This window comes from Lissotriton helveticus, chromosome 1_1 (assembly GCF_964261635.1).
Source record: "Lissotriton helveticus chromosome 1_1, aLisHel1.1, whole genome shotgun sequence".
Classification (NCBI taxonomy): domain Eukaryota; kingdom Metazoa; phylum Chordata; class Amphibia; order Caudata; family Salamandridae; genus Lissotriton; species Lissotriton helveticus.
Window position 1 is genome coordinate 960273136 of NC_136057.1, and position 24917 is coordinate 960298052.

The following is a 24917-nucleotide window of genomic DNA, read 5'->3' on the forward strand; positions in this document are numbered from 1 at the left end:
AAACAACAGTTAAGCTCACTTCTAACTGTTTCCAAAAAGTTAGGCCAGTCGCATTGCTAGAATCACACACGTTGCAAAAGGAAACAAATACTGCAATGTGTAACGATATTCTCTTATACTGTGCAACAGAGAAACAAGGCCATACGTAGCGCCACAGGCATGTACTATGCAATTGAAGAAATAATGCAATGCGTATCACCACCAGCATGTCTTGTACCAGGAAGAAAAAAAGCAATGCGTCACGCTACAATCCTGTACAGTGCAATGAAGAAATAATACACTGCGCCACGTTATACTCAGATACGGTGCACTGAAGAATTAATGCAATGCGCCACATTACAATCACGTAATATGCATGGAAACAATAACGCAGTGCGTAGCACACCAAGCATTTAGTTCGTTAGGCCCAAATGAGGTCAGGCATCATATGACAGTTCGATAGTTCGTTAGCAGCAATAATGCAAAGTGTAATACAACAGTTTTACGTGCTCGGTTAACAGTACCCCCGTTGTGGATCAAATGATGACACAAACGTACTGCTTCCCACTCCGGCCCCAGCACTGCCCCTCCTTGGGTCAGCATGGGCCGGGATCCGAGTCGAAGCTATGGCTCGCACAGCTGACTGAAACGGGAGGCCGAGAGAGTGTCCCACCTGGCCCGCACCCCACCCCAGGTGTTGACCACATTACCTGGGGGGTGCTACCCCACTCTCCTCCCCGAAGTCAGCGACTTGGGCCTTGATCCAGAACTCCATCACGGGGTGCGGCGGCTTAGCTCTTCCATGGCTCCAGTCCAGGCCGCTGCGAGTGACTCTGAGGGCCCAATGACTTTGCCCCTCCTTCTGGCGGTCTCAGTCCACACCGAGATGCGCCCTCAGCACTGTGAAGACTTTACTTATAATTCAGTGCACCCCCTTCACTCAAGCACTCCTCACCAGCGCCTCAGGTTGCACTTCGACACGCACACGTGGGTCCGAGACTAGCCTCTTCTCTGGTGCTCATGACAATCCCGCGCTCTTCACCAACTCTCCACTTGCACCTCAACACGCCCCCTTCGCATTCGAGTCTCTCCTTTTCTCCAGGTGCACACGATGTCCAGGCGCTCTTCACCAACACCCTGGCTGCACCACGACACGCACTCTGCGCGTCCGCGACTTAGCTTACTCCTGCGTGCCCACGATCACACAACACAACTTCTGAGGGTCTCAAGCTGCAAAAGCACATGCACACTGTGTTGCTTGGGACTTCTCCAGAAACTTTTATGATCCTGTATTTCCAAACAGGGATCCAGCTCACCTCGGGCCCTTGGGGGTTACAAGAGACAGCACAAAGCACAGTTTTCTTCAAGCAGGGGCACCCAGCGCCTCCAAGCACAGTCCCAACAGCCTCCTCTCCATTAGTTAGAACAGCAAACTGTATACCAGCCCCAGATCACGAAGCAAGGATTGGTATTTTCCCCGCAGTCTCTTCAGTTGCTCCTTCTTTAGCAGATGTTTCTCTTGACCACAGAGTGGGTCCAAGTCTTTACAGTCTCAATCCATATCTGTTTAATTTCCGCTTTCAGGGGTTTCAACGCTCCTAGTTATACCCCTTTTTTTTTTTTGTTTAAATGTTTTTATTATTTTTAACTTATATATTCCCCCCACTCCGCCCCCGGACAGGTAAACAATCTGCACATTAACATCATGAGCTTTACATTATGCTTGTCATACTTACATATTCATTATAGAAAATTTACAGAATATATACCAGGCTTCACGGAAAACAAACTAAAACAATACCATAAATACATTACAGCAGTAATAATAATTTAGTTTGTAAATCTCGCCAGTGTGTGAGAGGAGTCCAGATTTTCATACCCCTTTTGCGTCGCCGTCTGCCTTTCCGCTTATATATAGCTATCTCGATATTATGCACTGCTAAAAGCCTGGCTAGCCACTGTTGGAAAGAGGGTGGTAGCGGGTCAAGCCAAGCCGAGGCTAGGCATAACCGCAAAACGGCCATAGCGACGAAAATAAAATCGTGGCCACTCTCAAGGTTATCTGGATCTTCCGCCCCAAGTACCATTGCCTCAGGTGACAAAGTAACCTCTCTGTAAAGAACAGAAGTTAAAAACCTCTCTATATCTTGTATCAAAGGTATTAACACCGGACAAGAGGCAAAGATATGAATGGAATCTGCTTTAAATAGGTTGCATCTCGGGCAGCAAGTCCCCTTACCGGTTCCCTATTTTGCGATCTTATCGGGTGTATAGTAGAGAAAAAAACAGGTTTTGTAAAATTGTGCCTGGAGTTTGGTAGAAATAAGAATAGTTTGGGCTAGCTGATAGGAATATAAAAATCCTTCCTTTGAGATCTCAAGTTTACTTAGACACTTCATTGCCTTTTTATCTAAATCATCCGGGAACATGTCCAACAATGACACATAAACCCCGCCTATTGAGTGTTTCTTAGAGTGTATAATTGTCTCTACTACAGTAGATTCTTCCCCGAGTGTCCTTGCCCCAGGTTTGTGAGTTAAGAAATCCCTAATTTGGAGATATTTAAAAAAATCCCGCCAATCTAAGCCAAATTCTTCCTTCAGAGCATCAAAAGATTTAATCCCCTGAGTAGTATAAAAATCCCCTAATTGTGTTATTCCTAAATTATACAATTTGTTTACACAGTTATCCTTAAAGATTATTGGTGGAAGAATTGGATTGTTCAATACCGGTGTATAATGTGAGATTTGTCCTATTCCTAATATTTTCTTTACGACCTTCCATACCTTAAACAGCTATAAAGAGTCTTAAATTTGACCTTTTTATGGTAGCTGTCGTGTATGTGCCTCCATAAATAGCCATAGCAGGAATTCCCCACCAGTAGCTGAAAGATTGAAGCGGTATGTTTCTCTGTGTTTTTCCCCCTTGCAATAATTCCTTACTGTAGAGTAATACACATGACCAATAATATCTCCTTTTGGGAAGAGCTAGCCCGCCTCTGTCCTTAGGAAGGGTAAGATATTTATATGCCCGACGGGGTTGTGCATATGACCATATAAATCTAGATCTAGAAAAGGTGCGTTCCATTACTGTAAACCACTGATTAGAAAATTCTAACTCTTCCTAGTTATACCCCTTAATGTCCTTGAAGTTTGTATGTGCTCAGGGTTCCCTGACCCCGTCCCTAAATCAGTTCTGGATGTCTCCCTCCCAGTGTCACCTCTTTCCCTTTGGTACTGGGGTCTGGATCCTTAATCACTCAGCAGGAGATGGGTCAATTGGTTTATAGCACCAGCCCAGGCTTTTTCACCTACCAGGCTTCTCCTCCCCCTACTCTCCGGATGCAGGGAAGCCTGGTGCCATCTCAACCCCTCCCTGGGTCTAGACCTCTCCAAGCTCCTCTCACCTTTCAGTTCCAGACAGACAATCCACATTTCAGAGACACACAGAAATGCTATGAGCACAAAACGCAGCTACTTTCCAAAACAGTGGTTTATGAACACACAGTGACAAAACCACCTGCACAGAAAGATGTGTTATAACACTGTGAGTTCATACATACTAAACTGTACCTCTCAATTATAAACTGACAGAAAACTGGGCTAACAAACACAACACCCAGCCTCCCCCATTCTGTCCTATGGGCAGGATGGCCTTTCAGCAGTGAAAAATGAAATGGAGAGTTTTTCACTGTAAGAACATAGGACACACTTCAGCATCTGTTCTGCCTTTTACCTACACTGCACCCGGCACAGGGCTTACCTGGGATCTACCACAGGGGTGACCAACATGTATGTAAAAGGGAAAGTCAGGCCTGACAAGTGGTTGCCCTTGTCAGGACTACAGGCTAACTTAGAATTCTGCGCGCAGGCCCTACACTGAAAGCCTGAGTTTCCGTCTCTGCGCGCCCTTGCATTACTAGCCCTTGCACACACAGTGCACATCGCTAGGGACTTTTACTAGTAAGGCAAACATACCAATCATGGCCAACCAATCAGCATTACATTTTAAATAAGGAACTCATGTACTTTAACCCTGATCAGCTGTGGCAAAGTACCCAAAGCATCTGAAATGGCTACTCTATGTCCGGAAAATGGTCTAGGGGAAAGCAAAACATTTAGGGGACTTTAGCCAAAAAGGTGAAGTCCTACATTTCCCTTTGGGGAATTGTCCATGCCCTCATCCTCTTCCATCTTAGATTTTTTACAGAATGCTCCAGCAGAGCAGTCTTTACAGCAGAATTAACAAAATCCTGCAAATCAGACCTAGAAATATGCAACAGGTCATCATCCAGCAGTTCCTGTACATTATTCCTCTTGGACAAAGATTTTGCAGGCACTGCAGATGCATGATTTATCACTCAATTGTCAGCTTTATATATGTTCTGGAAATCCATTTTTCTCAAAAAGTACAATTTATGAGATCTGAAACTACATGCCTATTCATCTTAAATACACGATTTATAATTTTGGTACACATATATTAATTCAACCAAGCAAACGTTTCTAATTTAAAAAGCTGGGCTGCACACAGGAGAGCTACTTGTAGGTAGCTGGAAGCTCACAAACTACTCGTTGAAGAATCCTGCACTATATCATACAGCAGCGGCCAGTGGGTCAGCCCACTTCAGACATTGGTTCACTTCATTGTGAGTGACATGATCTGCCCTTTAGAGCACATCCAGTATGGGGTGGGTGGAAAACTCTGTTCCGCTGGTGGAATTCGCAGAGTTTTGCAACTCCGCACTCCACTTGGAGTGCCGAGTTCGGCAAAAACTCTGCAACTGTGGCATGGTGGAGTTTACTGCCCACCCTAGAGTAGAGGTTACTTACGAGAGAGTATATGTGCAGCATGGGCTGTTGGTTTTGTTGCTGTGGGACGGCACAGTCGTTCGTGACAGTGGACGATCTCTGTACTGATCTGCTGTTTCTCTGGAATTCAGCGCAGCGCGGAATCATAGGCATGCGGCCACAGAGAGGTCAGTGAATACATTAAAGGCAATGAGTTAACATTGCCAATGAAAATGACCTGAAAAGCTGATTTTACCCCTCAATTGAAATACGGAAACAGATTTGCTAGGTATGTCATCTTTGTCCTTGTTTTCAGGGCTGGGGACAATTTTTAAGGCTCAAGGTGGGGATGTGGGTGATAGGAAAGTTTATCGGGCCAGGGGCCGAATTTTACGGCTCAGGGCAAGGGGGAATGGGCAGTTTTCAGGGCTGTGGCAGTGTTTAGGGCTCAGGGCGGATGAGAGGGTCAGGATAGATTTTTTGGCCTAGGGGGCCAGGTTTCAGGGCTCAAGATTGGGGGTTGGGGTAGGTAATAGGGCTGGGCCAGGTAGATTACAATGCAGGAGGACTGACTTTTAGGGCGCAGGGTAGGGGGGCTCGGGTGGGATCTTTACCACACATATACCTTTACCAATCATGGCTTTACAACGAAACAAAATTTGTTGCGGAGAAATGTGTGGTAAAGGCATGAGTGGTAAAGATGCAGGTGCTGTAAAGAACACAGGGTTAAGGCATGTGCAGTGCTTAATTTATACTGGTGGTTTCCGATGCTGGGCACCCGCAATTAATTGTCAGCACCGGCTCTAATGACAGTCGACCACATGGTGGCACTGTCTTTTTCATTTTGAGATGACCACAACAACCGTGTCAATATACACTAAAATTAAGTAATACTGGTGCAGGCTGCACTGGCCTTCTTTAACAATTAAATTCTTGTACAAATTAAGCACTGCACATGCGTGGTTTAGGCACACGTGGTTGTGTCATACAACCCCACTGGTTGGATGATAAACAGTGGCTATAATATGGGTCCACTGTCACCTTAACGCCCCTAGACCCTGGTGCACCTGCACCTGATTCACTATGGATAGCAACGCTGCCAGCTCCACTTTCTGTAAAGGGTCCTCTTTTGGGACTGAAAACAAGGCAAAAACACCTACAAAGGAAAAGTGCACATTGACCTGTGGAATCCTTTCCACAAAAGTAATTCCTCCTGCTAGAATATTCCAGCTGATTCTAGTTGTGTCTGTGGACTATTTTCTGTTGTTATCATTTTTTGTTTTGCTTTCTGATGCTGTGTATTGGTTTTAGTTTATATATTTTTTAACTCTTTGAAATTCCCTTGTATGTTTTGCTTTTCATATTTAGTCAAGTGTGCAGATAGAGATGTGCCTGATACCTTTGGAAAATGTTTGTAACTGGAATTTTCGCCAGGGCTGCACTCCAACGTGTGTTTATCTTTGAAAGAAAACATAATCATAGGAATTTGGGATCTGTATTTCCACCGCACAATTAGCACGTTATGTTGAGTTATGTAACGTTATGTCTTCCTGTCATGTTATATTGTGATTACATACAACATTTTTCTTTCCATTAGAGTGAAGAAGTGTATCGTAGATTGTGGTCAATTCAATCAATTCAAAGATAGCTTTATTCGATTTTTGACAATAAAAAACCATAAAAGCACATTTTAAATACAGAATAATATTAAAAAAGATGGAAAACACAGTTTTAGTAATTTAAAAAGGAGATATATTTACAAGAATATTTACATTGAACAAGTAGTATCTATCAATTCAGTCAGTTCATCAGTTCATGGACGCTCTACACTTTACTGCATATTTCAAGAACATAGCCACTGCAGCGACTGTAATATCATCCTGGAGCATATATAGTTTCAGTAAAGCTGGTCTGCATTGTCTTAAGCCCCATAATTTTAACAGTGGGAGTAGATGTTTCTTTCTTCCCCATTCATAATATTTACAAAATAAAATAACATGGATGTTTGATTGTTTAGAAATGTTGTCACATGGACAGTTCATCAAGTCAGCAGACCAATCATTTGTAATCGGAAATGTTAACAGTCGATATAAACAATCAGTCCTCATCCTAGTTATCAAAAATCTCGTGTAGACAGAATATGTAGGGGACAAGTAGAGCGGGATACCTATACCATGCAACAAAAGGTGATGATGAACAATCGTAGGTTTGTTGCCCTCTAAATAAGAGCGTCTATCTTCAAGCAAGCCTAGACAACAGGCCTTAAGATCCTTTTTCGAAATTGAAGAACATGAAATAGGGTTTTCATACAATTCAGAGAGCCCTAATGAAGTTAGGAATTTTTTTACATAGAAGAGCCAGGGTATTTTCCGCGAAGCTGCTAAAGCCATACAGTCTGTGATCACATCTCTACTAAAATCTGTTTTGTTCGAGGTCCATATTTTATGCCATAGCAATATTGGGGTAGACTTAATTGTATCTGTAATATGGACCCGAGCGAGCTCATTATGACAGACAGTGGTAGAGATGGATCGTGGTACTGCTAGCAAGTATCTGAGGAAGGCGTTCTCGTTGATTTGTATCTCACGACAGTCCGCCATACCCCAGATACCAGCACCATATGTCACTGTGGAAACGCATTTTGCTACGTAGATGTTAAGCAAAATCTGGACCGGCTTCCCACCTAATTTTTTGGCAAACTTTTTTAGGGCACCGATTTGTCTAATGAAAGCCAGGTTGTGTGTGTGAATGGCTGTATTCCAAGTTCCTTTATTATTAAAATGAACACCCAAATAACTAAAAGTTTTCGTTAAGCTTATCTTTGTTGAATTTAAAAAAGTGTTACAGGGTATATTCTTTTTTGTACTGCAGCACATAGTAAAGGTTTTACTCACATTTATCTTGAGTCCTCTCGAACCCATGAATGTGGAAAACCCTGACAACGCTTTCTGAAGACCTAGCTGTGTCCTAGACATGATAACAGCGTCGTCCGCATATAGTAAAATTGGAACTGCAACACCATTTATTTTTAGATAATCAACATCTAGTTTGGCCAAATAGTCTGCAACACTGTTTATATAAAGATTAAAAAGGAACGGGGCGAGGATGCACCCCTGCCTAACGCCTTTTTTATAGGAAATGTATTGGTACATTTTCCATTCTTTTCATAGCGAACCTTTTCCCCTGCTCCACGATATAGTTCCTTTATAAAAGCAAGTATATTTGTATCAACTCCTAAATCAATGAGGGTGGACCAGAGTATGCTATAGTTAAGACAGTCAAAAGCAGAGCTTAAGTCTACAAAGGTCATATATAAGTTGCTTTTCTTAGCCATTAGATATTTGTCTATAATCAGGGCTAGATTAAGGCATTGCTCCACCGTTCCAAGGCCGGAAACGAATCCATATTGGAATTTAGAAAGGACGTCGTTTTCCAGGGCCCAGGCTTGTAGTTGATTCAACAGTACTCTTCCGGCCACCTTCATCATGGAGTCCAGCAGGGAAATCGGTCTATAACATTTTGGGTCCATTCTCTCACCTTTTTTAAAAATTGGTATTATTATGGCTTCTTGCCATGTTGTAGGGAAGCCTTCCAGTCCGTAAGAATTAAGGACATTTGTGATAATGGGTGCCCATAAGTGCATATTGTCTTTGAAAACATCGATGGGGATTCCATCAGGTCCTGGAGCTTTAGCGTTTGTACTTTCCAGTATAGCCAGTTCTACTTCTGGATAAGTAAAGTGAATATGGAGCGGAAATGACTCTGTCTGGATTCTTTGGGGGTCATTCTCCTGTGATCTCTTTACTTCGGGGTTATATGGTTCAATCGACTCATCTAATTTATATAACTCTGTGAAGTAATCTATCCAAACATCCTCAGTGATGGCAATTTCTATGAGGTCGGACGTCCTATCCCTAAAAAAGGGTGCGTTCACTTCCCTCCAAAAGGCCGTATTGTCCCTTAAGGTACTTGCTTTTATTAGTGCCTCCCACGCGGCGTCTTTGAGTTCCCTTTTCCTATTCTTAATTGCCTGTCTATAAGCTAATCGAGCAGTTCTGATCTCAGTTTGATTTTTAGGTGATTTTTTTAGTGTATCTTTGAGTATGTTATGGGCTTTTGAGCATTCTGAATTGAACCAGCCTGAACTCTTGGCCCTGGATGTTTCTTTTTGTTTCCTTGTTAAATTTTTTCTAATTGTATTTGCAATTTTTTCAAAGGCAATTTTTATTGCAGGTGGATTTGGAGGGTATTCAAGGCATGTCTGGAAAAGATCAGGGTCAGACGTAATCAAGTTTTTCAGAAATTTATCTGTATTTACTTTAGACCATTTTATGGAGTACCCATTTATAGATGCCAGGGATATTGAGTGACAATAGAGATTTTCCGTTATACTCCCAGGCTGACTCCTACTAGGGGCAATATGGATTTTAGCACTAAGCGGATAGTGATTGCTCATAACTATGTCTTCTCTTCTAGCTTCTAGAGCATCACCGTGATGACTATTTGACATCAGTATAAAATCTATTGTCGTGAGTGGCCCCCTTCCATGGAATGTTGGTTGGAAGTCGGTCATAGGCTCAGTTAATTCGTTGAAAAAGCCCAGGTCCCATTCATGTAGCAAATTGTTCATTCGGTTTCCAACAGGTGTATGCTCAAAATGGGTGGTATAGTCACCATTAAGGCTTCTTATATCACAAACCCTTGTTCCACTATATGGGCATAAATGACAATTAAAGTCTCCCAATATTACAATGCGTCTTTCAAATTTATCCCCTCCCGTTCCCTTCTTCAGAAGTTTTAATAAGTGGTCTGTGAATTCTGGTTGCTCATCCCTCGCTATATTATTATATAGGTTAATTATAAGGAAACTGGCGACCTCTTTCCCAGTCACAAGGAAAGCCTGCAAAGAATGTCCAATTTTGTTATTATTAAGGCTATCTTGAGGCAGATCTATTCTCTCTAGTATAATATTAGCCCTATTTGAGGCGTATAGGCAGAGTCCGCCTGAACATCTACCTTTATTGGTCTGGATAGCTGGGGTAAAATTAGTACTGTAACCATCTAAATTAGTAGGTTCCAGGTCCCAGCATTCCTGCAAGGCTATTATATCAAAGTTGTTTATCAAATTCAGGAAGGTTGAGTCATTCGCTTTTTTTGAAAGTCCAGCAATATTCCATGTTAGTATAGACATGTTTTGATTTATATCATATCGATTTGTCTGAGTTGATCCTAACTCTGGTTTCAAAGATGTACCTAAAATCCCTTCACATGGTTCACTGGCGCACCGAGGTGTAAGCTTATCTTGAATACCTTCTGGTATGGGCTCATCATTACCCCTGGGGCTAAATATGATGTTAGTACCTTCATTAGAATCATTTCTTGTTACATATGCACTAGGAGATATTTGTTGTTTGTGTGAGACGTTATTGGATTCCCCTATTTTTTTGTTGATTTCCTCTGTTTTTTGTTTATCCGGATAGTGAAATAAATCATTTACTTGAATTTGGGATACCCTAGGGGCTACAGGCGACAGAAAATATGTTGATTCATACTTTGGGGATTTTTGGGTATATAATGGTCAATCCACCATTTCTAGGGCAGAAAAACGATTACTGGTTGGTATCCCTCTCCAACCCTCTATATATGGTTGCTCTCTCCTGGGATTCCAAGTATATGGTTCCCAGTCCCTTCTCCTACTACGTGTATCTATTTGAGACCAATTCCTCTCAGGAGATTGGTTCCAACTGAAGGGAGCGTCTTGGTCGTAATTATACATTGGAGGGTAGAAGAAGGACAGACGATTGGCGTCAATACCTCCCTTTTTTTCCAATGCTGACCAAGAACATATATACCTAACCGTGCCTGGGTCATCGAAGTTTATGATGACACAGTCCCCCTGTGTTTTTTTCCTTGTATCCCCGATCCATGAAACCCTGCGTACCATAGAGAATCTGCTATTACAATTGGGGGGCAGAGGTCTATTTATACTGAGCCATTGCTGCACTTTATTCGTTAGGGACCAAGTAGATTCTCTCGAGTTTTCTGGGAGTTCTGGAACCCCCGTGAGAATCACAGTAAAGGGACTTGCCTCTGGGGGAAGATGAATAGGCCTCTTGGGTCTTCCTAATTTTTTGTTGGTATCACCTCCCTGTTGTATATCTGAGGTCTTAGGTGGCAATGACTTTGGTTTGGATTTATCTAATTCAGTAGGTACTCCAGTCTTCCCCTGAATTTGCTGTGTCGGGCCCTTAGTCTCTTTTTCATTTACTTGCTGGTTAGTAGGGTTTGTGGGATTTTTAGGTGTTGAAATTAGAGCTATAGGTTTCTGTACGGTGTTATCCTTGTTGCCACTCGCTTTCGAAAGGGCTAATGTATTTTGTCTGGTCGAACTATTTGAATGATTGATGAGCTTAGCTATTTGTTTCTCAATGCTCATTAATGTTTGTTCGATTGGGAGTAGGTGCGTCTTGATTAGTTCCTCGATGATGGCCAGCAGTTGTTTGTTTGGATCAGAATTGCTTTTTAAGCTGGCAGCCTCCCCCCTTTCAGCAGCATCCGTTACTAAGGATGCTGCGGAGAGATCGTCTATATCTGCAGATGAAGAGTTTACAGCGTTGTTTCTAGAAGACACTTGAGGGGGTTTGCTAGATCTATTTTGATTTTTGACGCGATGGCGTCTATGGTTTTCCCTTGACCGTTTTGTTTAGGGATAGCTCCCTCCCTCTTCCCCTTATCATGCATGTTCGATGGTTCTAGTGGAGTTGGAGACACAATTTGGGTAGGACTTATCAGCAAAATCGGTGATTTCTCCAGATCTTCCAAAGTATCTGGGTCCAACGAGAGATGTGTAGCAGAGAGATCAACGTTACTTGGGATAGTATGGATGTCCGCACGGGCTTCATGCAATAGTGGGGCGATTACTCCTGTCTGAATAGGGGTTGTAGCTAGGGCCAATAGGCCCATTGAAGACCTTCGAGCTGTAGCGAGATCCTGTGAAACTCTTCTTTCTAGGAGTATTATCCCCTGATCAATCGCTTCATTTGCCCTTGTGATAAATTGGTCTATAGGGCCGGTAATCTGGCCCAGCCCCTGGGCCGTCTTGCTCCTACTTCCCCTTGTGGTCATATTTTAACTATAAGGAGCACAAAGTGAGAACTAATCTGATGGTTATAGCTGAATCACAGGAGGATGACAGAACAAGATGTTAGATGTTGGGCCCAGTCCAGTCTTGCTCGGTCTTGAACGGGCTTAAACGGGCCCGCCCTTGGCCCGGGCTGCGCCCGGCGTCCCGCGACGCGGATGTGGAGCCTGTTTTAAATGCGCCGCCTGGCGCGCTGCTAAGGGCTACGACTTCCGGTTTCTCCCAAGGGCTGCTGGGCAAGGTAGTTTTTTCCACCTCTCGCTCTCCCCTACTCGGCGGCTGTTGATGGCATACAGCGGCGAGGGGAGAGCGGGGCACCAGCACTTGTCCTCCCTCGGTACAACGAAGCTCAGCAGGCAGAGAGTGGAGCTTTGGCAGGTCCTCAGGCAAGGTACGGCAGATTAATATATAGATTGTGGTCATTGACTCAATACCACTCCAATCATACCATAAAAGTAGTTACATTGTACTTAATGTGAAAACATTAAATTGTTGACTCGTGAGTCATAATTATCAAGCAATTGTGACATTTCCTGCCTCAGAGAAGATTACAACAATTCTCTATGTAACAAAGTAACCTCAATGCGATAGACAATTTAGAGGTTTCTTTAGAAAAACACGATATTCATTAAGCAGATCCTATTCAAATTATAGCTCTCGAATATGTAAAGGCTTTTTTCCTTGCATTTAAACATACAAATGCCATTGTATTAACACTGTCCTTTCTGCCTGCCAGCGTGAAATCGTTTACGAGAAACATGCACAGTGTTGCACACAACAAAAGACAAGGCAACTTGCACACAACTCTTTAATTAAAGGCCTGTCTCCATTATAGTGGATATCCCAGCTGTGATCAAAAAGATGTTTTCCTGGGATTTATTTTGGGATCTACTCTGTGTTGATGCTGTTTGGCTTTGTTTTATGAGTTACAGACTAAATTATATACCCAGGTTTTGAGGGACACAGGGCAACCCAATTATATTTAATGGTTTGGCTTTCTAAAGCATGTCATTCCAAAAGAAAACAGACAGACTGTGCGAAGCTGTAAGGCCTGATGGCAAGCAACTCAACAGCTTTCTTCATGTCACCAGAAGCACTAATTGCTAAACTGGCAAATGTCCTTAATAAAGTCGTTAAAAGACCTGCACGACGAACTTTGTCAATCTTTGCAGGTCCTGGTCACTAAAAAAAAAAGTGCTGGGTCAAATGCTTTAATTAATTTCATCTTCCCCGGAGAAGCCTTCAGCCCACTTCTGTGGGGGTCGTGCAACTCACTTCCTTGCCTCACCTGATCCTGGCTGTGGACGATGGGGAAGAGAAAGGTGCCGCCCCACACACTGTCAGAAACAAAGATGGACCAATTTACGATCCCACCAATGGGCCCCCACGACCAGGGACAGGGCTCGACTGATCAGGCGCCTGCCTCAGGGCCGCAGGGGACTACGGAGTTGGGTGAGGTGCTTAAGGTCATAAAAGACTCCAAGACGCCATAGAAACCAAGGTAGGACCTGGCGGGAGTGTTGGAGGGTTGGTTCAAGCAATGGCTGCCAGACATTAAACTGTCCCTCTTCTTTGTCATTGAATGGGTCCACCACTTCTTGGTACTGATGCCTCCTCCCGGGGCTGTTGAACTTTAAATACCAAGATGCAGTGCTCCAGGAGGCTCGCACCCATCCTGATCTGGGGTTCGACAATGCAAAGATTTTGTTATTTCCAGACTACACACAGGCGGTGCAACAACAAAGGCGCTCCTTGACGTGAACCCACCGTAGCCTGGGGTAGTTGAGACACTCTCAGACGCCCCGTTGATTTTCTGCTCTACAGATGTGGACCTGAACTCCTTGTCTCAACACTCTGGTCTGCCTTGACTTTGATGTTCTCTCGCTGCTTGCATTGCTGGTCTGGCTGCAGGGTGTGTGCCGTGGATGTCTGTCTGTGAGGATGGTTGCCACTGCCCACCTCACCTCCGGGTGTGGATACTGGATGAGTGAGTGGGGTTTGATTTCCTTCAGTCTTGGATGGGGCTCCTGCGGGAGGGCGCATCTCTTCTCATACAATATAAATCATTATCAGGCATTGGATCCTGTTGTATGGGTGCCTGTGGACCACAGTGGCTGACTGCCCTCCTAGTTAAATGACTTGGGACACATAGCTAGGGTGACAGATGCTTTCTGGGGTGAAGTATGGGAGGGGCATTTTTGTGGGTTTGGTAGTTTTGCTGGGCTCTCGATCCTCAATTATCTTTATGACTGTTATATTTTTTCCTTTTAGATTCAAAGCATCAAATATGCTGGTCATAATTGCTGGCTCAGATGGGCATGATGACCTAGGTCTTGGGGTCTCCTGTCTCATCCAGTTAGGTGGGGTATTCGCTTGATTTCCCCGACTGTGAGATGACCCCCAATCAGATAGCAGTGCTCTCCTGGAAAGTAATGCAATATGTTGCGTGCCACAGTCATTCTCCTCCAGGAGACTCATTTATTCGGAACGAGGTGCCCCTTTTTGGGCCGCTTCCGTTATGATAGGGTTTATCATTCTGGTTTTACATGCGGCTCGAGAGGAGTCGCTATATTACTGCACAAATCTCTCCCGATGGCTGTTACAGTGAGCCATACGGATACCCAGGGTTTCTATGTATGACCCCTCTCGGGCGTGGGACATGGCTTAGACAACTTTCGAAGCTGGACAGCTTTCTGCTATGGGATTGCATTGGGATCGCATACTTGGGAGATGTCTACAGGGGTGGGACCATTCTATCATTTCAAGACCTGAAGGAGATATATTCCCTGTCTAGCTCGCAATTCTATCAGTACCTCCAAATGTGCCATGCCTTGCTAGCTACTGAGCTTCAGTGTGAGTCACTGCCGGAATATAGTCCAATGGAGGCAAAGCTCTTTCTAGGGCGATTGGGTAAAGGGGCCACCTCAGTGATTTACCGCTCCTTAATTATCCATGCCCCAGATGATCTTAAAAGGGCCAGAGGAAGATGGGTGTCCTGGGTGGTAGAGCTGGATGAAGATGACTGGAGGGAGGCTTGTATGGTACCCACAGAGCTGGCGGTCTCGATGCAGCTGCCCATGGTGCAGTTCAACTATTTGCACACAACTTACCTCCCTCCGAGGTGCCTGCAGTCTTTGCGATCTGCTGCACGAGTGAGATGTGCGTGCAGCATACTACCGGCGGTTGATTTTTTTCATATTGCTTCGGCATGCCTGGTGCCGAGACTCTTTTTGAAGGAGGTGGGTCACAGACTATCCGAGGTCCTAGACTGACCCTTGGCGTTGATGCCTCGTGTAGTATTACTGGGGCTCATGGAGGAAGTGGGGGGGTCCTAGGGCTGAGCGTGGTTTTCTGTGGTCCACTTGTTTGATGGCCAAAGAGGATGTTGCTTGAGTCTAGAAACAGCAACAACCACTGACGGTGAGGGGTTGGCGTGCGGGGGTGGACTGGTGTGCGCAGCCGGAAAAGCCAATTTTCGAGGTAGGGGCTGTCCAAAGAAACATTAATGTACATGGGGCAAATTGTCTACTTATTATGGTTTATCAATGTGATGCTGCTCTGTAATTTGCTATTTACACTTGTGATTAATGTCATGTCTTGCCTATCCATTGGTCAAATCTTACTTCATGTAATCTATGCTTTCCGCAAAATTTGGATAAAGTTGGTTATTAAAAGAATGATTCAGGCCACATTCCAGCCCATCATTGACCCCCATATGCTTCTCCAAATAGTGACCAGTTACAACTAAATCAGACTTGGTCCTGCTCGAATAGTTAGAGTCCCTCTTTGAAATGTTCCAAGCATGGAAGGGTGTGGGTGTCTCTGTGAATGGTTGGTCTGACACTTAGAAACTTCTCCTGTAGCCCAAGACTGACCCGGTAGAAGTGAATACCAAACATGGCTTTCTTGGTTTTAACAAGCCTAGAGGCTTACATTGAATCAAAACAAGTGTCTGTTACGATCTTGTCCCTCTCATAAACCTGCCACAAAGCTTTAGAAACAATTTTGCTTGGATGAAAATGTAACCATGTCAGTTTAACAATCTGGAATACATCTTTGTAATGGGTCGTTGCCATAAAGATCTTTGCAGCAATTCATTTTGTCTTTAAGAACATATCCAGTGTACCTATTTTAACACCAGCAGTGTTTACATTTCCAGCCACGTCTCTGTTCAAGCAGATTGTTTCTCAATGCCACACTCACCCATCACACAGTGCTTGCAGGATGTAAAATGTAAAATCCGAGCCAAACTAGAAAAAGATTAAAAAAGTGAAATTGAATTTTTTGATCCTTCTCATTTGTCACTTTCCAGTGCAGTTAAACAGTGGCGGCTGCCTCCAAACATGGCTGGTGGGTAGGGGTGAAGAGGGGGCGGGTCGGGTTTGAAAAAGAATAATAATAAACTTACCTGCTTTGCTGCCGCATCTGCCGCACGTCTCTCCTCATCTGCTTTTGTTCTTCCCGGCTGCTGCCTGCACCGGAATCACCCAGGCTTCTGACTCTGCCAGCCAATCACCACACTGCAGGAGCAGCATCGTGATTGGTCTGATCAGCCTGTTTGGCCGCTCAGGCAGTGCCTGGGGAGGCTGGACATGTTCTCCATGGGGCTGTGCAACACAGCGAGAACATACCAACTACGGATGACTGGCCGGCCCTAGAGGGCCGGTTAAAGCGTCATGCGCATTTAGGGAGGGAGTTCAAGCCACTACTGCTCCCTCTGCATCAGCCAGCCCCGCCCGGAGTTGCAATGGAAAATAAAATGATAATAACTTCTGGTTATTTTTATTTTATTTTTATTTTCCAACGAGCAGTGGAGCGACGCTCCTCCACCTTAGTGGAGGAGCCGCCACTGCAGCTGAATCTTTTAGTGTAAACTAACACCTTTAACCTGATAAAAACTGAAACTTAAACAATATAAAAAGAATTAAGACAATCACTTTCATGGAGGTGTTTATTCTTCTTTCCTCTATAGGTGTTGAATGGCTTCTTTGTGCATTTCTTCGCACCCAAGGATCTCCCACCGCTGCCAAAGAATGTTGTATTTGTGATTGATACCAGCGCCTCAATGGTGGGGACAAAGATGAAGCAGGTAGGTGATTCAAACACAACAGTGCACACACAGTCCCACGTAAAACAATATATAACACAGAGACAACTTTTGGGGTAAGGACAGAGAAATATCTCCTATTCTGAGTGCACATTTTGTATCTGCTTTAGAGGTAAAATTCTGAAATAAACAAATTATTTATAATAGCTAGCTGTTATGCTGTTGATTAACCTGAGGGCTAATCTTTGCCCACACTCTTCACCATACTGTGTGACCCTGGGCGAGCAAAATAATGGATGTGGTAATCTTTGGTTTCCTTATATGCATACAGCGAAATATTTTAGGAATGGATCATAATAGTACAAAATGCATTATATTATCTTGTTTATGTAGGGGTTAGTGAAATGAACCAACAAAATAGAAGGGGGTTCCCCGTCGGGATTTAAGATGCTGGCAGGTCACCAAGGGGGTTATAGCAGTACAATAGAATTAGAGAGCACCCTGCCACATGTGAAAGTGATTGTGACTCTATTTTGGATGTACGGGAGTGTGTGGGACATATATGTGTTTTTTGAAGTTTCTGCCATATGTATAAAGGGAGGCATCCCTCTTTTTCTTATTAAGTGAATCATGGCAATTTAATTATGAATCATGTCTATTTAAAGTATCTAGATAAAATAATAAATAAACAGAAAAAGTAAAAGGGAAATTGTCTGATGTGTATTTGGCTCTGATACATATTCTTGTCACCGTATATTGAAATTAAAGGATCCCGTATGGGACTGTGACTTATGCTTTGGCAGGGTGCTCTCTAATTCTATTGTACTGTTAGTGAAATGAACCATCATGTTCCAAACGTGATAAGGACAGCATTTAAATGTCGGCGAAAGACACATCTGGAGAAAGAAGTTTTCTAATACAAAACTCGCACAAAAGAAAGTATACCTCGCACTTAAACATACTTCAGGAGTACGCTCGTTGACTCTTCCTGGGGTGGGTGCAGGCAAAAATATGTGTGTGTAACATTTAAATGATTTTTCCTCCATTTACAATTCAATATTTCCACCGGCCTGAGGTGCCAGCTAACCAACCTGATGTTGCCATGAAAGCGAGAAAAACTCACTGTTTCGCTTGTAATTTGGGGCTGCTCTCCTGTGATTGACAGCATCTTTCCTGCACCGCTCTTAACAGCCCATTAAATAAAATAACAGACTGTGGGCGCAGACGCAGCGTGAGAGAGAAGCAGTCCACCTGGAGAGAGCCGCCGACAGAAAGCACCAATTTTCAAAATGGCTTATTTAGGGTGTTTAGCTGTCATTAAGAGGCCAGCAGAAGGATCATAAAAACTACAAAGCGCATGTACATGGACTAGACCATTCATTTTGCATAGATGTGGTGACGGAGCACTGTATTTATATGTTCCACTGAATCAAAGAGCTGTTTGAACCACCCCCTACCTCCCCTTGCCAGTCAAACACGACAGGTCCCTGGACACTATGAGAGTTTCTCATGGGAATCGATCACTTTTTTTCTTGTTAGCGGCAGGCTGGAGGGCACGTCTGTGATTATAATCTATGAGCTTTCAGCAAAAGGATTCATGTAGCAGAGAAGTACTCATGGCATTCCGGAATGATCTCTTAGTCTTAGAACTAGTTGCTTCTGTGTTGACACCTTCTGAATGACTTCACAGACCCTGCTTCCATGGTTCAGACTATAGATGGGCAGAACTCGTGCAATTTCACTCCATGGAATTCCATGGAGTTACATAATAAACTCTGCAAGATTCTGTGGAGATCTGCGAGCGGGCCGATTTGGCACGTCCCATTTAATTTTAGCACTGGGGGCTCGTTCTGCGCCGGAAAATCAGCACGAACTGCACCACGCAACGTGCCAGAGGGCGCTGCTTCTTTGCTGCTGCTTGAGTAGATATTCGACTTGAGTGGCAGCTTTCTCACTGCGATTGACTGCGTTGAGAAAATCTCACCGGGTGCAGTCCTAGCTGCAAAAATCACGCTAGGGGGACCAATTCTCACTAACGCTCATCAACTTAACAGTGGCGAGCTGCATGTGGGAAAAAAATCTGCCACGCTGCGGTTGACGGAGTTTTGCCGGAACTCCGCGTTACAATCGTAATGTGGAGTGGGCAAAACTCCACCGGCGGAGCAGAATTCATCGCCCAGGCCTAGTTTAGATACGCAATTTTATTTCAGAGCTAGTTTCCATAACTCATATATCTCACCCATCTCCAATTAAATGATCACGGCTAGGAGGCATAAAAGGATACAGGATATTTAATAGAATCTGCACAGTAATTTATCCCTGGGCTCAGGTTACTGCTTATATGAACACCATCACTGTTAAAGGGCACAAAGAGGCCAGAGCCATGTGGGAGATACAGCAAAATCGTTTCTAGACCCTAGTCAATATTTCCTTCATTGTTTTCAGTCATAGGAAAGTGTGATATAACCTGACGTTAACCTGAGAGGTGGCTTCAGGGCTACTGCATACGAAACATAGGTCAAACATGCCATCTCAGTGGTCCTGCAGGGCATGCCTAGGAAGGCTACATATTTTAAAAGTTGAAGACTGGAATGACCAAGATAGGCCCCGGACTACTGGATCCATGCCAGATTCTCAGGCTAACCACTAACTATGCAAATTAAACCCGCCCCTCCAATCAAGATCCTATGGTGCGCCCTAGCAAAACGTAGACTGGGGGGTTTCACTTTTGGATTTCAGAAAAATGTCTCTTTGGTTAAGAAATCCTCCGTTTACCTGTGTGGTACAGAAGGACCGATAAGGACACATGCTTTTAACATCTTAGAAGTCAATGAAATGTGGTAACCTAGCTTCTGGCAGGGATCGATCGAAGGGAAAAATTTGCAAAATATTGATAGTTGTTCTCTTTCTGAGAGTTTGGAGGATCGGGCACAGACCAGGAATTGTATTTTTGGAAAGACTTGCATCTAGAGGAGGATGGTGCATTGACGTCAGCGTGCACACAAAAACTCAAGCATGTTTTGCTCAACCAGAACTACACTTTCTGGTGAAAATACAGCTTGAAGCCTGCCTCTACTCAGCATGAAAGATTATCAGCTATTTTGGCACTCATTTCAGTGATTGTCGCCAAATACCAGCTCTCAATTACGTGAGCTGGGAAAAGTAAGCAAGATTAAGTGTGTTAAGGAAACTGCAGCACTATTCCCCTTTAAAGGGAAAAGCGGTGAAGCCCTCAGTTGAGATCTCAGAAAAACTTTTTGAGTGGGTTGGTCAGCCTGCGCGTCTCACTGTTTTCAGCTGCTTGTTAGAATCAAGTTACCTAATATACTTATTGGCAGAAATCAGCCACAGTATAACATTGGAAACGTTCAAGGTCGCTAAGGGGAATGAATTTGTAATTCCCTCCTGGAGGCTAGAAATGTTCCAGTGGAAAAACACCCACCATCCTAGGAAGCTAACAGCACTTGTTTCCTGTGTGAGAGAAAACGACTGTCTCAAACATCAAAATGAAGTTTTCTCTATCAACCAACTCAAATCCCTGGTACATCTAGAGGTTCCTTTTCCCTAGGGCCGCCCAGTTTATTATCAGCAACTATGAACCTAGGAGTTAAAGCTCATTTGGATTCATCCCTACCATCCCAGGTCGGGAAAGTGGCTCAGACTTGTTTCTTTCAAATTTGCGCTGAAATAAGGCTTCCTTCTGTTCTTTGCTACACACTGCAAATTGCCAACATCTTTATGCCTCATACTTTGGCTGCTGTGTCTACGTGGGTCTGTCAGCCCATCCTCTGCTGTCTTGTATTAGCCGAGTCAGTGCAGAAGCAAGCAAAATACAAAGATCGCTCTATGACGTAGGTATCACTTTATCCAATTCGAGTGTCCTGTGTGGTTGAAAAGCTTAAGCTATACCTCAGACAAAAATATGAATGAAGTATGAGGAAGAGTCAGGCAAGAAGTCATGCAGGCAGACTTTTTAAATAAGTTAAACACTGAGCTACCCAGTAGCAATTAATTTGTGTACTGTGTGTTAAGTAAGTTGGACACCTCACCTCCTTTTGGAAGTGTTTCCTGGAGAGAGGGCAGGGATTTGAACCCTCCCTTATTACCTATCTATGTGTCACTCTTCTTCGTCCCAGTTCTTATTTAAGAGATTACTCCACGAATTTGTAAATGCTGAGAATATAGGCTTCTCCCACCCCATTGACTGTGATAAATGGGTCAACATGTCCAGCATTCCACTTTTGTTTCCTGCCTCTATTGGCAACACAGAAATCCAGGATTATGGTCTTTCTCTCTCTATCTTGTTCCTCCCTTCCAGGCTTCAGGGTACTTTACGGTACTATGCAGGATATTATTTTAGGGAACATCTGACTTTGTTCTTGTTTGCTGGGCCTATGTTGAGCAGGGGCTTGTTTTTGCATCAGTATACTATATGAATGAGCTCTGTTTAGATGATTTGGAGGATGAATTTGGCTTACAGTGCCCATTGGTTCCATTTGACCCTTGTTGTGGTGGGAACTAATAGTTGATGAGGTCTGCTCCCACTTGTTGCTGTCTGGGGGGTAGGTTGACACACTCTGGATAGCTCGGTCCAGGTGGTGCTTCCTCCTTGATCCGGCTACATTGTTCTGTGCAGCATACATCAGTGGTGACGTGATGTCCGTACACACCACAACTGAGATACAAGAATGCGTTTTTCATTCTCAATGATTCTAGATGTGCAACAACTGGAATGTTGTCATACCCATTATAAGCGACCCTTATGTTTTTTGTACATGACTGACTTTAGGATATTTTCTGGGCTTAATGAGTTGGATTTCTGGGCTCTTGGGTTTACGTCTTTACGTCTTTGGCCTCCAGAGAGATTCAAACTGGATGCATTTTCTTGCACATGTTGTACCTGTTTTTCAGGATTTAGATGTCTTTCAGTAGGCTTGCATCTCTTCTGCATTTGTGTGAATATAGAAGAAGAGGCACTGTAGCATGCCCCAGCATGTTCTTTTGGTTTCACTGGCTCATTGGAGGCCATGCTGGTTACGGGAGGCTTTGAGACAAGTAAGGCATCCTGCAGCCAGTGCTTTGCTGGGTGTTTCATGCTGCTGTATGTGCCATATGTGCCTTTTTGAGGATGGACACTACACTCATGGCGATTACAGTGGTGAGTTCTTCCTCTCCTGGTCAGGCCTTGGATGAGCTGTGCAGTACTGGGGGTTATAGTTGTCCATTTTCCATGGTCCTGGTTGGCCTTTGTGGATTTGCTCTGCTCTTTGGCTATGGACCTGGGATGCTTCTGGCTGTCCTTGCCTGGCAGCCGACCTCCATCTTTGCAGCAGGGGATTCGTTTGTCCCCTTGTTTGTCACACTTGGATTCATCCATTTGGATTGCAAACTCTTACTTTGCACTTGTTTCTTCATGTAATGGCTCTTCCATTATGATTATGGACAATATATTGCAATTGCATTATTTTTACGAGAGGAATAGGAGCCTCATCTCTCACTAACTTTATATCTTCATGAAAGCATGCGTAGTATTAAGGGGTTGCTTTAAACGAATCCATGAAGGTTGTTAAGTGAATTATACAAAAATAGTGAATGCTTTCTGTGTTACATTAATCAACCATTTACGTTGAACATAATCATAACCAGATAATGTCATCACATAATCATGAAGTTAGTTCTCTTTAGCAAAAAATGTGTAACAGCCCAGGGAGATGTTAATTTTTAATATATCAACTTTAATTGTGTTCCAGCCATGAGGGTATGTTGAGTTTTATTCCACAAGAGAGTTAAAAATGCAGAGATGGCCAGCAGGTTTACTTTAAACAATAACGGAAGCTAAACCCTAAAGTTCATACCAGAGCAGAACAATAAATCTTTTCTCTTTAGATATGATTGCTGCTGCAGTCCAGATTGAGCCGCGCTGTGTAGCGAGGCAGTGTGCTAATATTTACCATCTCTATTTCTTCCTTGTGCCATTCCCCTTTCCTTGGGTCTACTCCTAACTTACTCGCTGTTACTATGTCAGAGTGTTGGGAAAGATGTGGAAGCAATCCCTTTGGACCTGCTTTGCGAGGTTAATGTATCTTGAGTCTGTAGCCTCTGCTCCATTTGGTTTTCATGGTGTGCTGTTGTCTCCAGTGGTGGGGGCTCTAGCAGGGTATTCTTTTTTAGATTGGCTGTTTCCATTGCTCCTGCAGTTACCTGTGCTTTATCATCCCCGTTCCATATGGCTAGGCAGTAGTATGGCTAGTGGGTCATTAGGCTTCTGCTGCTCAGAGCACCGGATCCTCCTTCCCACGTGATGATTGGTGTGAAACAAGCATTTTGGGAGTGCGGTTGTCTTCTGTGATACTGGGCCCAGGTGCCATTATTTCTGCTGCTGTACGTGTGACTGCACTGGCAGATGGGTAAGTGGCCTTTATGCTCTGCAGGTTTGGCCACCGTCTTGGTTTCTATGCAAAGATGCCTATCAGTTCCTGTGGGCTCTGCCATGGCTTTACCTCAGTTTCTTTCTGTTTTTTGATATGATTAGTTGTGGCTCGTTTTTGGCCACTTCCATGCAGCTGTGTCCTAGTAATGCATTCCACTCCTCTTTGAGTCCTGAAGCTTGGGGTTCCTGGTGAAGTCCCCGGGCTTAGGCTCTGGCTGCCTATCATTTCTTTTTGTCTGTCTGGTGCAGGGACACTCAGGTATTTTTGGTCTCCCTCTGCCCCAGTTGTGTATGTCTTGTAGGAGTTCCTTTCCCCACATGTTGCTGGAGGTCCTTCTTCCTGTGGATGCTTGTTTCTCAGGGTAGACTTTGGTTGCCATCCTTGGTGTGAGTACTTCACCTTAAAGCTCCAGAATGGGCTGGCATTGGTCAGCTTGGTTTACTTTCCTCACCTCTGCCATTTGGTCATTTGTCGTTCAGGTTGCATTGTCAGTTGAATTCCATTGCATGAGTTGTGGCATCCTATCTGCCTGGTCCCCTTGTGGGTGTTGATAGGTTCATATCACTAAGGTTTCTTTCCTCAGAGTGGCAGGTAGACTCTTTGATGCAACTCTTCAGTGCCCTGTGCTTACGCCTCCAGTCTAGAAGAATAAAGAAAGGGATGGATGGAATACTTTAATTAATCGAAGACACTGGTAATTACTCAAGGCTGCATCTCAAGACACCTTAGATTAGTCCCAGCTAAATGCAAATCAGCATTGTTTGTGCTCCAATGGGAACATTCTAGCCTAGACTCACAGGACATGTCGTCTCTGATATGCAACACAAGCAACAAAAGACGAATGTCAGCCTATATGGGCATCTTCAGTCAGGTGCAGCTTGGTTCCATTGGCACAGCTAGCACCTAACTCATGTCTGGGCATGCCATGTTGGTAGTTTGGGTGAGACTGTTCCTATTGGACTAAGGTCAAGGCTTACTTGCATATGGCTGGATCTAATATGACATTGCATTGTGGGAAAACAAATGATGTGGTAGGAATGACTCCGAGTAATGATAAAAGACTGAGAATAATTAAAGCATTCAATTCACTTTTTTGTATGCCTCCAGGCTAGTCTATTTGTCATGCTCTTTCTGATCGTCTACTTTATTTAATAGTAGGAGCTGTGAACCTTGAGTCCTGTGTGGCGGAAGTGTGGCTTTCTTGAGGATTGACATTTCTTCCTTTTATTATTTCCTTAGCACATGAGCCTGTTGGATGGTTGCAGCCATTCTGCTTAGCACTCTCATCATCTCTTTATGGCCTTAGTTGTGCAGGCTAGTGCCTTGCCTGTGTGTCAGTGGCATGTATATAGGAATTGGGGTCTGGCTCCTCCTTTCATTGGCCACTGCCTCTTACCTGGCAATGCAGAAATTTTGTTTAATTTTGTTCCTTCTCTGGAGGTCAGTGTGTACCAGGGCCGGACTGGGAACCAAAACCGGCCCTGGCAAAGTGCTCGGCCGCCCCCCCCCCCCACTCAGGGGGGTTGGAG

At 44.0% G+C, this 24917-nt stretch overlaps 1 protein-coding gene across 1 annotated transcript in view; it reads left to right on the plus strand.

Moving 5' to 3' along the window:
- The window catches only part of ITIH5 (inter-alpha-trypsin inhibitor heavy chain 5), a 295211-nt gene that overhangs the window by 129161 nt on the left and 141133 nt on the right, over window positions 1-24917 (plus strand). The window contains exon 7 of the mRNA XM_078677098.1: window positions 16883-16999. Within this exon, the coding sequence (XP_078533224.1) occupies window positions 16883-16999 (117 nt within the window). The remainder of the gene's footprint in view (window positions 1-16882; window positions 17000-24917) is intronic.